The following is a 15,337-nucleotide window of genomic DNA, read 5'->3' as shown; positions in this document are numbered from 1 at the left end:
CAGAATAAAGGGGCAGGATGTGGATTCCGGGGGCTAAAAGTCAGGGTGTATAAGAGTAAGAACACGAAACAGGGTTTCCATGTAACCAAAAACACTCTGGAATATCTAGTGTGATTGCACAACACATAAACCTGCTATTCTAGAAATCAGACAGACATTGGTCCCCTTATTTATACACACATACACTGGTTGTCACACATGTCCTTTTGACCACACACTCATCTGCTTCTCTTTTGGACACACAGACACAACATGTCCTAATGACTACACACACATACATATGTCCCAGTGATTACACACGTGCATACCGTCTCCATAATTACACACAATCTACACATCTTCTGTCCCAGTGAAAACATATACATATTCCATCAATTCACATACACACTATCTTATTCATTGCATATGCTGTCCAGGTCATCCTATACAGTCTTAAGTTTCACTTATGAGCCCTACGGTACATATGCCATAGCAATTTTCATTCAAGTATAATTTATTTTGATCTCTTTGTTAGAAAATCCATAATTATGTTCTTATTTCCAAATAAAGAAGTAATACAGCCGGTTATGTTTGTGACTATTTATACTAACATGAAGACAAAGCCAAGCAGGCCCAGGTAGTCTCCATACTGTGGTGTCAGGTATATCAAAAGGTTGCTACTCTACTGGCAATTCTTTGGTATATGCAACCTGTGATCGAGTGATTCAAATCTAATAGTGACCACTAGATCCCACTGGTAATCTCCCAATAAAGATTACTTACTCGTAGGAGTTAAGAGTGGCATAGTTATGATTCTGCTGCTAAACACCCACCGGTGACAATGTTACCAACTAGTGACATATACTATCCACTGGTGACAACGCCCACCAGTGACAAAAAACACCCACTGCTGACGCACGCTTCCCACCAGTAATACACACATTACTGGCATGAAGCCTGCGGCAGTGTGCCCTGGTGATCACAGTGTTTTTATACGGTGACAATAGATCCTAAACTTTTTCTTGTTCCTTCCTAATTAAACTTTATATGATAAATACCCAACTTCCTAACACCTTTCTCCATTAATCAACCTGTTCGTTGAAATTAATCATCCATTTAACCTCTTCCTGTAACTTCTACTGCTCCATAAAACATCTACATACAACAAATCCTCTTGTTTCAGAAAATATGAAATTAATGTTTCCTAAAGTTTTAACTGCTAGAAAAAAAAAATTACACTCGCTATTTTGGCATCAAGGTACAGGCCAGGATTGGCCATCTGGCACACTGGACAAATGCCCCGTGGTCATCCCAGACAATTTTACTTTTTATGTCCTTTTGTAACCTTCTTAGTATCTATTTAGGCAATCAAGTGCCTCATTTAAAAGGCTAATTTTTTTTTGTTTTATTCACCCAAACTTGACCTGTAGGTATTTATGGTTCTAGAGTTCTTTCTACGGTTCTCTTTAGGTCTGCGGTGGGTGGTGAAGAAGTGACCTAAACTGGATTAGATTTAACTCCTTTGACACATGGAGTAAAATAAAATTATGAATAGTCCAGGGACATTTTGGGCAGGGGAAGGCTGTAATTTTACATTCCTGTGGGCTACTCCAGACCAATATACAGTCTACTATATTTTTATTTGTTTGGCATAGTCCACAGCGATGGAATGTTTCTGATCATATATCGGCATATGGCGGAACAAATATTAATGTATTTTTTGTATTCTTATTTATATTCTAGGGCAGATTAGTATGGGATCCACCATCTACCATTCCTTAATCCAGCACTGTTTCTATTACATAAATATTTAAAGGGACTCCAGTGATATCATTATGACATCATCAGTTGGTTACAAGAATACCTAGGGCCCATGCTATGAGTGATCAGCATATAATCAGTGAAAAGTGTTGGTTTTCTGCCTCTGTACAACTCAAAAGAGAGAGGCTGGTGTTAAAACCAATTGTCCCCGCAATCAAAATACACTGTTCCTTTTCATAATGACAAGAATACTCGGCAGACGGTAGAAATCTCCAGGTTTTAATGATGAGTATACTCATCGTTTGCCGTCAGTGGGTTTACATATGGTAAGAGAAAGGTATACATATCACACTAGTGCCTTAAGAACTTCTTTATAACTTGTGGTAGCCAAAGTCCATAGAATAAGATATAGAGTTGCGTAAGCTCTCAAGACCTCAGAGGTCCTTTTTTCAGAGAGTCTACCTTCTCTAGGACTAATATGAGAATATCCATTTTACAATATCAGATGATAAAACGTAGAAAATGAGGAAAAACCTAATTTTTGGCACAAATTGCTAGACCCATAGACAGAGTGTAAGTCATCTGTTTAATATATGGCTATAACAATACTTTCAAAAAAGAATAATGCTGCATTGTGGATAACCTATCTCCATGAGACAATATTGTACGCATCAGGTGAGTGTAGACCATGTGTCCGTGTGTAGGTGGGACAACCAGCAATGGCAAACAATAAATGATTACAGGTATCCATAAACGGGCTCTGTCACCCAAAACAAACATGCCAATGAAAGAAAGACACAACTTCTGATTGTGGGTGGTGGGTGATCAGCATATCTGGGAACTCTGCGGGTCCTTGGGTCTCTAAAGGAAAACTTTGTGTCGCAGGAGAAACGTTTTTCGTGTTCGTTTGTCTCTTCATTTCCTTCCAGTTTTCTAGCAGGGGTTAATACGGGGTTAAGAGTTAAAGGTCCATAAGAGTGACTCTATTGGTCGTCGGAAGGGGGCTCCTCGGGCATCAACCAATGAAGGGCAGTTTGTAATAGGCACTTTGGCACTGGCTCCAAAAGGGTCAGGTATGACCATTTGGCAATTTTAAAGATATTTGCAATCGCAGCTTTGCACTAACAATGTACGATGATGTATCCCAGGATGACCTCCTCATGTAACAAACTTGATGAGAAGTGCATTCAAGGAGCCCCATATTAGTGCCCTATGTGCCCAAAGCATGCAAACGGTAAGTTGTATTACAAATATCTTAAAAATTGCTAAATGGACCAAAATGACATAGGCTGCATAAATTAATTAGAAGTTTATTTTGATGACAAAACAACATGAAGGAAGATTATCTGCTTCTATGGTGACAAAAGACCAGACTTGCTCTGGGGAGAGAGAAAAGAAAATGTAAAAGGTGACAGCGGGAGGAGGAAAGAGGGGACATCACAAGAAGAATGATGAAAGTCAACAAACTTCAGAAAAGATGACCGTAGGAAGAAACGAAAGCCTGGGTTATAGAGAGCAGATACAGCAACAGGAAGCTATAAAAGAGAAAAAACAAAACAAAAGCGGAAGCAAATAATGAAATGTTTATAATGGGCACTGGGGCTATAATATAAGAAAGGAGAAAGGGAGACAAAACTATAGGAAACCAACAGACAGAAAACCTGAAAGAGAGGGAACTGCAGGAGGGAGAGAAGGAGGAAAGTCATAGACAGAATGGCAGAGAGGAGGTAAAGACAGAACTGGGCATGGGAAACATTAATAGAGTAAAGGAGAGGGAATGGAGAGAAAGAAGCATAGAGAGATGGGTTTATTAAAAGGGGAGGAGAAGAACTCAGATGCAGAGATGTAAGTAGATTAGGGAAGCATATTTCTTACCTATTAGCTTTCTCTCTCCCTCTCTCTCTCTCTCTCTCTCTCTCTCCCTCTCCCTCTCTCTCTCTCTCTCTCTCTCTCTTTCTCTCTCCCTCTTTTTTCTCTTTTACATCCAATCAACAAGTCGCAGGTATAGTAACAGGGAGCTGGAGCCAGCCACACACACACAGCTGGGGGAGGTAAGATGCTGAAAATGCCTCTCAATGTGGGAACCGTGGTCGCTGAGGTTGCGGAACCTTGTGTGTATGTGTGTGTGCATGGTATGTACTTGTGCTCTCCTTTGGCGTGTTAATGTAGTGTAATGTGTTAAGAGCTGTATGGGCAGCGTCTGTTTATACAGCAGTCTGAGTGAGTGGTGTTGCCTGAGATACAGGGTATTGTGCATTGTGTTAAACGGTTACTGGAGCAGTGTCTAGTGCTATACAGTTTGCGTGCATATCCTCATTATCCTTCTTTTTCCGTTCAAACTAACCCAATGCAGTGTGCGTCTGTGTGAAGAGCTGCAGTGTTCAGTGTTTAGGTACATGCTTGTGGAAGAAGTGGCATGTCTTCACACACACATATATGTGGTTTAACATACCCACAATATTTGTACAGTATACGTTATTTTAATTGTGACGTGTGAATATTACGTATAGGTGGTCACTATATACATGCATTGTCTGTGCTCTGTACGAATGCAGTGTGAGCGATATGAGTATATTTTAATGTGCAGCTTGTCTATATGGAATGTAAGTGCATTGAAGCATTACACTTCTGATGGTGCATGGTGTTTTCTGTGAGACCTTACGTGCATTAAGTGGACAGAGGGAACATAATTCTAACCTTTTGTCGTTTGTGTTCTTCGTTTAGATTACAGATCTTGAGAGAACTGAACACACAACCTCCATCAACTCATCCGGGCAAGAGGAGAGAAAGAGACAGACAGTGGGAGATCAGGGCGAGCGAGAAAAGAAAGGACGATGGAATATAATATAGAGTTATGTGGGGAGTAAAGAGGAAACTATATGTGAGCTGGAAAAAAAGAGATAGGGTCATAATGTCCTCCTTGTAACATTCAGAGACACAAGAACAGAGGACAGTAAGAATGAGGGGTTCTCTTTGTATGTACGTATCTTTAGTTTGCTAACAACATATAATTAATGCAGAATGGAATGTATTTTAGGAAGACAGGCAGCTTAAAAATCCCCCAAAATAGCACCATTACATTTTCAGTTTGCTCTTTGTCACCAATAACCTCCAGGCAAAATGACGCCTTCCCTTCCATGGATACCTACTAATATGCCCCCTGCCACAGGGTCTGTGTCCCTGCGTGGTCCAGGTTGGGGAATAGTGTATGGGGTAATCTGTGGTTGTGGAGTCCTTTGTAACTGTCTGGTCCTAGTGGTGCTTCTGAGCTGCCGGCACACCTTGGTGTCGGATCTGTATGTTGTGAACCTGGCGTTGGCCGACCTATTGTCTTTACTTGGGATGCCTCTTCTCATCCACCAACTGCTCCATGATAGAGGCTGGGTCTTTGGAGACCTCCTTTGCCGTGCCGTCACAGCCTTGGACCTCAACAACCAGATTACAGGAGTAGGCATCATCACTGCCCTCTGCGTTGACAGGTAAACTTTGGATAGGTGTCAAGGTCTTTGTGATGAAAGAAAATCTAACTGTTGATGTCTGAGAATGAGTAATTATTTGGTTCTAATGTCAATCCAGGGTAAGATGTAGCTAATGGTGCATATTTAGTGGAAGGACTAGTGGGGTGCCTCAGGGATCACCCATACTTATATGGCATACATATTTTTATGACTAATATTACAGAATGTCTTAACTGTAAGGTATATATTTTTGCAGATAATATAAAGTTCTGCAACAGTGTAGTTAGTTCAGGTGGAACAAGTCAAATTGCAAATGACTGAAGTAAATGAGAAGAATGGTCGAGAGTGTGGCAGCTGCAGCTTAATGTTGATAAATTTATAATAATGCACTAGGGATGTAAAAATTCCAAGGCAGTTTATAGCATTGGCAGCACTGTACCATCAGTGACAAAAGAAAGAGAGGGATTTACGAATAAGTATTTATGATGACTTAAATGTAAGCAGGCAATGCAATAAAGCATCACAAAAAGCAAGCAGGAGACTGGGTTATATGGTGAGAGGCATTAATACCAAGTAGAGAGGGGTGGTTTTGCCACTTTACAGATCTCTGGTCAGGCCTCACCTAGAGTATTGCATACAGTCCTGGAGACCCCCATCTCCAGAAGGATATTAAGATTTTGGAGAGAGTTCTTAGGAGGGCTACAAAAATGGTGAATGGTTAGCACTAGACTTGGGCGCCGGACAACTTGGCCTGTCTCCTTACTACAAGAGTTAAAGGTCTTTAACTCCTGACGGCGAACCTACAGATTTCCGCTCCGTTATCTACAAATGCATTGCAGGGGTTAAAGGGGGCGGAAATCTGTAGGTTCGCCTTCAGGAGTTAGAGGGCCATAAGAACGACTTTATTGGTCATCTACAGGGGCCTCCTCTGGCATCAACCAATTGGTTGCGGGATGCGCACAGACAACCTCCGCTGCTACCGGCACTTCCACCGGGGCTTCTATGGTGGAGCACCGGAAGGTGATGTGATGCCGGAGCTCAGTCATAGAAGCCAGCCAGCAGCAGCGGAGGTTTGCATCGCACAGACACCCACCAGCTGCCCCACTAGACACCAGGGAGTCTGAACATGGGTCACAAGTAAAGTAAAGGGATGCACTGGTAAATCAGGGGGGTTAAGAGTGGTATTGGGGGGTGGAGTTCAAATAGTTTACATGTTAATTAATATTTACTAGTAAAACATTTTTCCTATAGGGTAGTCTTGTGAAGCGAGCCAGCTATTGATGCTAAGCGCCTGGATATGATGTCATATCCTGTTGCTCAGCACTGAAGCTGCACACACTGCGATGGAGCAGTGAAACAAAGGTCTGTGGGAACAGACCTCTCACGACAGGATTTAGAAAGGGTAAGAGATAGGGAGACGTGGGAGAACTGAGAAATGAGTACCGGGAGATAATCAGCGAGAAGAAAGATGGGAAGAAATTGAGAGATTATGAGATTATTGAGATGAGATATGGGGAAAAGCAGGATAGACAGGATAAAAGAGGAAAGATAATGAGAGATGAGGAGAGATGATGAGAAATGGGGAGATAATGAAGTGATAATGAGAAAAGGGAAGGAAAAGGAGAAAAGTGACGATGACGTGCATGTGCGTTATGCTGGGCCGGGGGGCAGGGGGGCAATTGCCCCCCAGGCTGCCCTGAATCCGGGCCGGCGGGCTGGCCAGGTGGCCGGCAGACGAACATTCATGGCAGCCGCAAAGTTAAAAACTAAGCGGCTGCCACCGGGACTGTCCGCCGTGCCGGTAGCGTACCTGGCGGGGCCTATCATGCTAAGTCAGCCAGTACATGCTAGAACCTGGGCATGATAGGATTGTGATTGCTGTTAATTATATATATATATATATATATGTATATATATATATATAGGTATATATATATTAATATTGTTATTGATTTTTTTTGCCTAATTTTGCTGTGTTACTTTTAATAAAGTATTTTAAAAGTTTTTGGCCAAATGAATGCAGAATTTTCAGTTTCGGTCCAGAATTTTCATTTCGGTGCATCCCTACTATGTACTAAGCCAGTCACTGAAGTGTTAGGCCTACACCACATCAATGTTTGGCTTAGTAAATAGTGATAGGGGTTGTACTGCAGAATTGTCAGTGTCTGGCTCAAAGTATAGGCACACATTGACGGTGGTACAGCGTAATCCCTAAGTATATAATGATAACAGTTATGGTGTACCACCGTCAATGTGTGCCTCAGTATATAATGATAAAAATTTTGCTGTACCCCTGTCAATGTTTGCCTAACCATAGAAACTATTCAGTTTGAAAGTGTGTATGTGTGTGTGTGTGTGGGTGGGGGTGCCACATACAGGATCTGCCACAGGTGCCAAATACTCTAGGTACGCCCTTGCGTCGTGCGGCAGTCAGGCCCAATGGCCATTCCTCAGCTCTTCGTCCCACGTCTTAAAAGGGGTGGGATAAAGACCTGAGGCACGGCTATTGGGCGGCGCGGTGCGTGCTTTAATTTCATTAGGCGCCGGTGGAGTGACTGCCGCTCGACGGCCGCTTTCAATGTCGCTCACAGCCGCTTTGGTGGCGCAATGGGCCACTTGACTAGACTTGCCCCCCAGGCCTTAGGCTGCCAGCCCTCCCCTGGCGTTATGGGTTACTCGGCAGACCTGCACCATTTATTGATTGGCATAATATTGTGCTCCTTCCCTGGACGTCAGTGCAGCAAGCACACAAAACCCCTGCATTGACCTCCCCCCCAGCCACATATTAAGCTCCTTCAGCCACATATTTTATATTATACAAATAAATACTTGCCTGGTCCATCCATAGATGCTACTAGGAAGCACGGGGGTGGGGTGGGGAGAAATTCTTGTAAAGGATCCAATCAGTATGAAGGATGGCCTTATTTCTGACAAATAACTTGGGATATCACCATGAGTCTATCGAATCCTTGTAGTAAAACACCCCTAAAGAGTGAATTCCCAAATAAAGATTACCCTGCAGACAGGGATACCCCATAATGTACCTTGACCAGAGCGTCATTGTTTTTATTGTTACTATTACCATGTACATTTGGTTCAGGGTTTTCTTTCAATACTTTCCTCAAAAGGAAACTTTTAAAGAGCTTTTTCAGTTTCTGTGGCAACAATGACATTGTCACGTGACAGTTCAGAGTTCCCTTCAAAATTATAGAATTAAATATTAAAGAATCATTTCTGTAAAGCAGTTGGCCATTCAAGAGTACGAGGAATGGTGTTTTTAATGCGGTATTTTGGTATAGAAATGTTAAATTCAGTAGAATTGTTGGAATCGCACGTTTACATTTAGAGTAGGTGGAACAGCGCGTTTAAGTACTTACTGGGGCTTTCTATTAAGACACGGACCCCAGGTATGGAATGGGTAATATGAATCTATTGATGACACCTGGGAAAGAATGTGATACTCAAGTAAGCATATTAATAATGTTTTGAGAGCATGAAAGCATTGATGTGTCTGTAATGTCATGGGAAAATAAGGGAAATTTAGATTTATTAGAGATTGTAGCCATCAGAACTGAAAACGATGAAAACTGTCAGGAATGTTTTCAACGGAAAATAATATAAAGAGATAAAAAGAAAGGAATGCAGAAAATGTATCAATGCTGTTTGTTAAAGTACTCGTGAAATCAAATGCCAGAAATAAATTCAATGAGGCCAAGGGATAAATTATAGATTGTGGCTGTGAGTCATTGTATAGTAAAATTAGGCCTATAGTTGCATTGAGTGCGCCACTCCATTTAGAAAAGATGGGGGTGGAGATGACCTTTATATGAGAGTAGATAAAAAAAATGATTAAAACTGGAAAGGTGTTATTCATGCCAGGATAATCTATATAACTTCTGAAGGAGACAGGAAAATAACAAGGGGGTCGGTAGAGAAAATCACTGATATGGCAGTGGAGAACGATTTGCGGTGTCTCCTGCGTACATACAATGTTATGTCTATACGTATATATATAGTTACTAGTGCTTTGGTAGTAGAGCCATTGTGCTCATATGAGTGGTGCCTGTTTAAAGAGAGAATAAGCAAAGCATTCAGGGCCAGCATGCAGCTTCCACTTTGGGAAGGTTTTTGCACAAGAATGTTTCTGTGGTACTTTTTGCCCATTTATCCAGCAGAACATTTGTGAGGTCGGCACTGATGTTAGATGAGAAGGCCTGGCTCACAATCTGCATTCCAGTTCATTCCAAAGGTGTTCGATGGGGCTGAGGTCAGGGCTCTGTGCGGCCGGTCAAGTTTCCCACAATAAACGGATCCATCCATGTCTTTGTGGACCTTGCTTTGTGTGCTGGGGTCACAGTCATGCTGAAACAGGAAAGGGCCTTTCCTTTTCTTGTATGCCAGAAAGTTGGTGGCATACAATTGTCTAAAATGTTTGCTGTAGCATTTACATTACCCTTCACTGGAACTGAGGGGGCTCAAACACTGAAAAACAACCCCATAACATTATCCTTCCTCAACCAAACTTCGGCTTATGTGCAGCTGCTCGGCCATCGAAACCCATTTCAACTACGCACTTCAGCACTCGGTGGTCCCGCTCTGTGAGTGTGACTGGTGTACCGCTTCATGGCTGAGCTGCTGTTACTCCTAGACACTTTCATTTAACAACAATAGCACAGTGGACCGGGGCAAATCTATCAGGGCAGAAATTTTACAAACTGGCTTGTGGCAAAGGTGGCATTCTATGACAGTGCCACATTTAGAATCACTGAGCTCCCCATTCTGCTGCCAGTGTGCTTGATTTTATCCACGTGTTAGCAATGAGCGTGGCTGAAGCACCTAAACGCAATAACTCCGAAAGAGCATTCCTGGGAAGTTCTGAGATTTGGGAATAGGTTTAGCATGTACCAAAACAAAAACCTCACAGAAAAAAAGCCTTAGAGCTAAATAGTTATTGATTTATTCATTTCCTAGCATTTCCTTTTTTTATTCTGGGCATGAAGCGGACCCTGACATCCACTCATGAAGATAACAGATCCACTTTAACAGGAGACACTTATGAAACACATGATAAAGCAATGCATTCATTTCCGACACTGTTACACAGAAATCAGGGCACAAATGGTAATTACAGAATTTATCACTTGTTTATAGGACCGAGGTTCGTTTCTTTAGATAAATAGTGTAGGTTTCTGGCAAAGTGTAGTTCTCCTTCTTAAAGCAGATTATTATTATTACCCTGCTGGCAGTCTGGCTTTTTTACCTTCTAGAAAAACAATCACATTCATAATACAGGGCAAGTAAAATATTGATCTTCAACGCTTATTGAAATATATTCCCAAAAAGCATCTGTCTGCCGCTTGCTTTCCATAATTCGCTAACATCTGAAGGGCTGCATTTGAATGGCTTGAATGGCAGGGTACCCCTGCAGAGAAATGTTCCTAATATAATACCTGGTGATGCATACCAAGGTTATTTTGTATGCCTGTCAGCATCCTGTTCTTCTCTATCTACACCTCCTCTCTCGGTAAACTAATAGCTTCTTTTGGATTTCGGTACCACTTTTATGCTGATGACACACTAATCTTCTGCTTCTCTCCTGACCTCTCACCCCCTCTTCTAATTTGCCTCACAAATTGTCTCTCTGAAATTCCTTTCTGCATGGCACCTCACTAACTAAAGCTTAATATCACAAAAGAGTTATTTGTCATCTGCTCTTCCATGTCCTTCACAAATCACATTTCCGCAACCAACTCAACAGCCCGAGGTTGCTGGCTTTGTGTTCTACTTAACCTTAAAATCTACCAAAATCATACTGCCCTTACCTATGAAATATCTCTCATATTCATCCATTCCTCACGCAACATGTAATTAAAATTATAATTCATTCCCTATTCAAATCCCATTTGGATGATATCATTTTAAATGGCCTCCCCTCTACTGCCTTTTGGATTCCAATCCATTCTGAACGCCTCTGCCAGACCACTTATCCAGTTGCTCTTCATCTGCTGCCCAGCTGTGCCAGTATCTCCATTGTCTCGCCATACATGCCAGATTAAAATGTAAGCCCCCTGACCCTAACATTAGAGTGATTGAACAAACAAAAAAATGCATATTTGTAGCTTCCCACCTCTACTGTGGTCTGACAATTCTCAACACTTATTGGCTGTTGAAACAGCCAATGAGTGGCAGGAAAAAGCTTCCATCTTAATAGCTAACTGTCTTCCGTGTTCTGCTCACAACTTGCGCCACTCTTCATCTATTATCTCCTCCTGTTATTTCTGGAATGCCTTACGTTGTTTTGTCTTTTCTACTTATTCTAGCTTCGAATGCTCACTAAATAATCTGTTCAAAGAAGCATACACTCGGTCTTCTTAATACTCCACAATCTATAGTCTGGAAAGAAACCGTTCCCCTATCCTGCAAGATTTTAAAGCCTTAAAGATTTTAATCTTCTCTGTGTGACCTTTGCTACAAACAAATCATTCCCGTTAAAATAGACCTTCATATCTTCACTTCATGTATCTTCACTATCTTCGCTTCACAAAGAACAGAAGTAACTCAGGATTAAGTTTCAAATTGAGGTAGCAAACGAACAGGCAGGAGATGTAGTAGAGCTGGTCCAATGGTCAGAGCAAGTGTATTTGGTTCAGGAATGAGTAGACAAACCAAAGAAGGTGGGAAAGAATTTGTAAAGATGTCTCCTGTTGGCTTTAGGCCAGTTTTGCAGTGTGATGGGAATCGGACAGATACAGTGATTGTAATGGCAGCATGTTGGGACATCCTAATCAAAATGTGACTGTTAACAAGTAAGCATTGTTGTAGCTATGTGTGCATTCTAGAGCAAAACCAAGAATGGGAGTTTTTTACTGTTCTCCATCATGAAGGGGATCTGAGAGTACCATGATCTACAAGTTAGGGCCCAGGAGAGTCTTTCGTAACTCTGTGCTATCCATGACACAGCAGCCTGTGCAGAATCATGAAAGAGACAAAAAGTCACATACAAAAAGAAAAACCTAAAATTGATTCCTAAATCAATGGTTAAACTCAAGGCACCAAGATTATGGTTTAACATAATTTATTACAAGAATAGAAAGTGCTGATAGCTGAGTAGCTCACAGCAGGGGGTCAAACTATGTATTAGACAATGGGCTTGTCTGCCAAAGGCTTTTCAACAGTACTGAAGCATGGAAATGTACTAAAGACCAAAGTATAGCTGAGGCTATCGCTACAAATTTATATGAGAGCTAGCTAATAAGTCTCTGGTCTCATTGGTGAAAAAAATGTACATTAATGTTATATCCGACTTGAATTTCTCAATGATGTGTGAGAAATAATAATGTTTTAAAAGAATATTCTAAAATACACAGAATTCCGCTTTTTGGATCGCTCGTTTTTTTTTTTTTTAACAATAGAACGATTAACCATTTAAGAATGAAAATATACAAACCAATTTTACAACAAGGGCCTGTGTACACTCTTGATGAAAACATGGATGCATTGTACATATGTTTTTTTTTTACATATTATATTGTGGAATGACAGGTATTAAAAATAATAGCGATGTTTATCCCCTCTCTTGACAGGTACGTAGCCGTAGTGCATTCGGCCACGTTTGGCCAGCGTCGTAGTGTGCGTTGCACTTGGATAGTGACAGGATGTGTCTGGCTGTGCTCACTCCTCCTTAGCACGCCTGCTTTGCTGTACTCCGGAGTGCGGTGGGGTGATGGTGTAGCCTTGTGCGTCCTGGATTTGCCAGGGGCTCCGCCATCCCTCTATTGGTATACATTGGTGCACAGCATTCTGACATTCCTTCTGCCTCTATGCGTCATTGTGGTGCTATACTCCCTCACCCTTCATCACCTTTCCCGTGTTATGAGGAGAGTCCAACGTGCGCCATCTCAACGCAGCCGCAGAGTTACCCGGATGGCTCTGGCCATTGTGACTGCTTTCTTTCTGTGCTGGGCTCCTTTCCACGCTGTGCAGCTGGTGAACCTGGTGTCTCCAGGACCTCCTTCCACCTCTTCTTTCTACCTCAATCAGGCTGCCATTTGCCTGGGATATGCACACAGCTGTGTCAGTCCTCTTCTTGTCATCTGTTGCACTGAGGGCTTTCGGGAACGACTTCCACATGCACGGTAAGTGTGACAAGCTTTCTGATATGTTTAATACTGATAACCCCTTCCGAAACGTTAACCTTTTGGATATGAGGCCCTCTCTTTCTTGTTTTACTAACTCACCTCATTATAAAATCTTTCACCATGATCCAATTCTATACTTTAAACCAGATACAATGTATGAGTCATAATAAAAGAAGATAAAGTGAGTGCATTTTATTGTTGAATTACATTAGTGTGAAAGCTTCTGGATGACCTTAGATGACTTTTTTTGGTCATTGGACATGATGGAAGCACGAATGTACAGACAGTCACACAGTACAGATACTTCTCCCTGGTGTTCCAAAACATTAGATTTTTCTGTATTATTTTTGTATAATAAAATGAAACCCATGATGCTGGCATGTTAGATTCCACGCACAAGAATACAAAGCTTTGTCTATTAGTCCAAGGAATTTTCTTTGACATTTAAAGTTGATCTATCATGCTCCCAAAGCCTACAACCCAAAAAACCCAACCAGTATAGTGAGAAACATGTACCTGTAAGAAGAAAAACTACAATACATTCAGCTCCAGAAGCGCATGAACATAGTCCAACATGTCCTGTTCTATCAAGGCTTACTGGTACAATGTTACTATGTAATGATTTCAGATACCAGTCTATGAAATGAAAATTCCAAACTTCCTTTCAAAAACCTGATCTTCAAAAAAGGAAGGTAACCTAGCTACGGACAGACTCCATTAGAAATTCAATTCTCAAAGCAATTTCCATCAATTACTCCAATTTTGCACATTTTATCGACTTGTTCCGCAGAACTCCATTCCCATAACACTTTGGACAACAGGATTGGTACTTTGGGTTCATTGCAAGCAACAACAAAAGAAAATCAGTGCCTAGTAGTTCGGGAGACATAAATCTGTATCTATATAGTAGCTGGAGTTCTTTTGGGTAAAAGATGTTATCATGTTCCCGTTACATGGGACCTCTAGAAACATTAACTGTCTGCTACAAATCTGTGTAATGTTACAGATATCTGAAATTGTTTAAAGATATAAAGCATTATGCAGAATTAACCATATTTATTAAATATATATATAAATTTGGGGACATCTGGTTTACAAAAGGACTATTTTACTTCAGCCTTAATCTGTTTCAAACCCAAATAACTAACTCTTTTTCTGACCCCAGCTCTTCTCTCTTTTCTTCATTACTCTCTCTCAGTCCTCCCGGTAATAGTAGAGGAGGAACGATCACTCCTACACACACATATTGGTTATTTGACCATTAGATTGCTTTATGGAGTATACTAACTATACATTTCTGGATATGGGTTAGTTAGAGGTCCACTTTAATCAGCGCCAATGTGTACAATACTTTGTGCTCTGATAATACTCACAATGAAGCTGATTAAACATTTGCATACTACAATGTAAAGTGATTAAATGAATACTTATGAATAATAGTCTGCTGCCACACAGATCACGTGAGGCTCTGGAAATCCTCATCTTGGACAATTAAAAGGATTTTAAATAGTCTGCGTTATGATCGCTAAAAGGTGGGCTGGGAAGGACTTTTAAATCTGGTGACTTTTTTTTTTTACTCTGTTTTGCATTCAGCCTTTTGAAAATGGAAGTTGAAGGCAGATAAGAACCATTCTGCCCGTCTAGTCGCCCATTTTCCCTGATGTAAAGACGCAATCCTTAATCAGCCTTTGATCTTGTCTTAGATTCAGGATAGCTTTATCCCCGTCCCATGCATGTTTAAATCCCATAACAAATAAAATGGATTTTTTTTTTTGCTTCCCCAGATGCTGCCGCTTTCTCTTCCGCCGCTGGGCTGGCTTCTGGCCAGTGTCAGCCTTGCCTCCACAGGGCCCAAGCTCAGCCATCAACAGTCCCCCAGAAGGTGGGGTTTTCTCTGCCCAGCACCGGAGAAGGACTATCAGTTTAGAGACCCCTGGATGCTCAGTGACGGACACAACCAGGATAAGCCTGGGAGTGAGAGATGAGAGCAGCGTTCTGTGA

At 41.4% G+C, this 15,337-nt stretch overlaps 1 protein-coding gene across 1 annotated transcript; it reads left to right on the top strand.

Annotated features, from left to right (window-relative positions):
* Positions 1 to 4,860: 4,860 nt before the first annotated feature.
* On the top strand, positions 4,861 to 15,337 carry LOC149300221 (melanin-concentrating hormone receptor 1-like). The gene is made up of 3 exons (XM_089485709.1): positions 4,861 to 5,219; positions 12,782 to 13,333; positions 15,121 to 15,337. The coding sequence occupies exons 1-3, from the start codon at positions 4,861 to 4,863 to the stop codon at positions 15,335 to 15,337; spliced, it is 1,128 nt and encodes a 375-aa protein (XP_089341835.1).

This window comes from Sceloporus occidentalis, unplaced genomic scaffold (genome assembly GCF_023333645.1).
Source record: "Sceloporus occidentalis isolate IW3139 unplaced genomic scaffold, rSceOcc1.0.p SCAF_26, whole genome shotgun sequence".
NCBI classification, from domain to species: Eukaryota; Metazoa; Chordata; class Lepidosauria; order Squamata; family Phrynosomatidae; genus Sceloporus; species Sceloporus occidentalis.
Note: the sequence above shows the minus strand (reverse complement) of the source record. Positions and strands in the feature narration are given on the sequence as shown.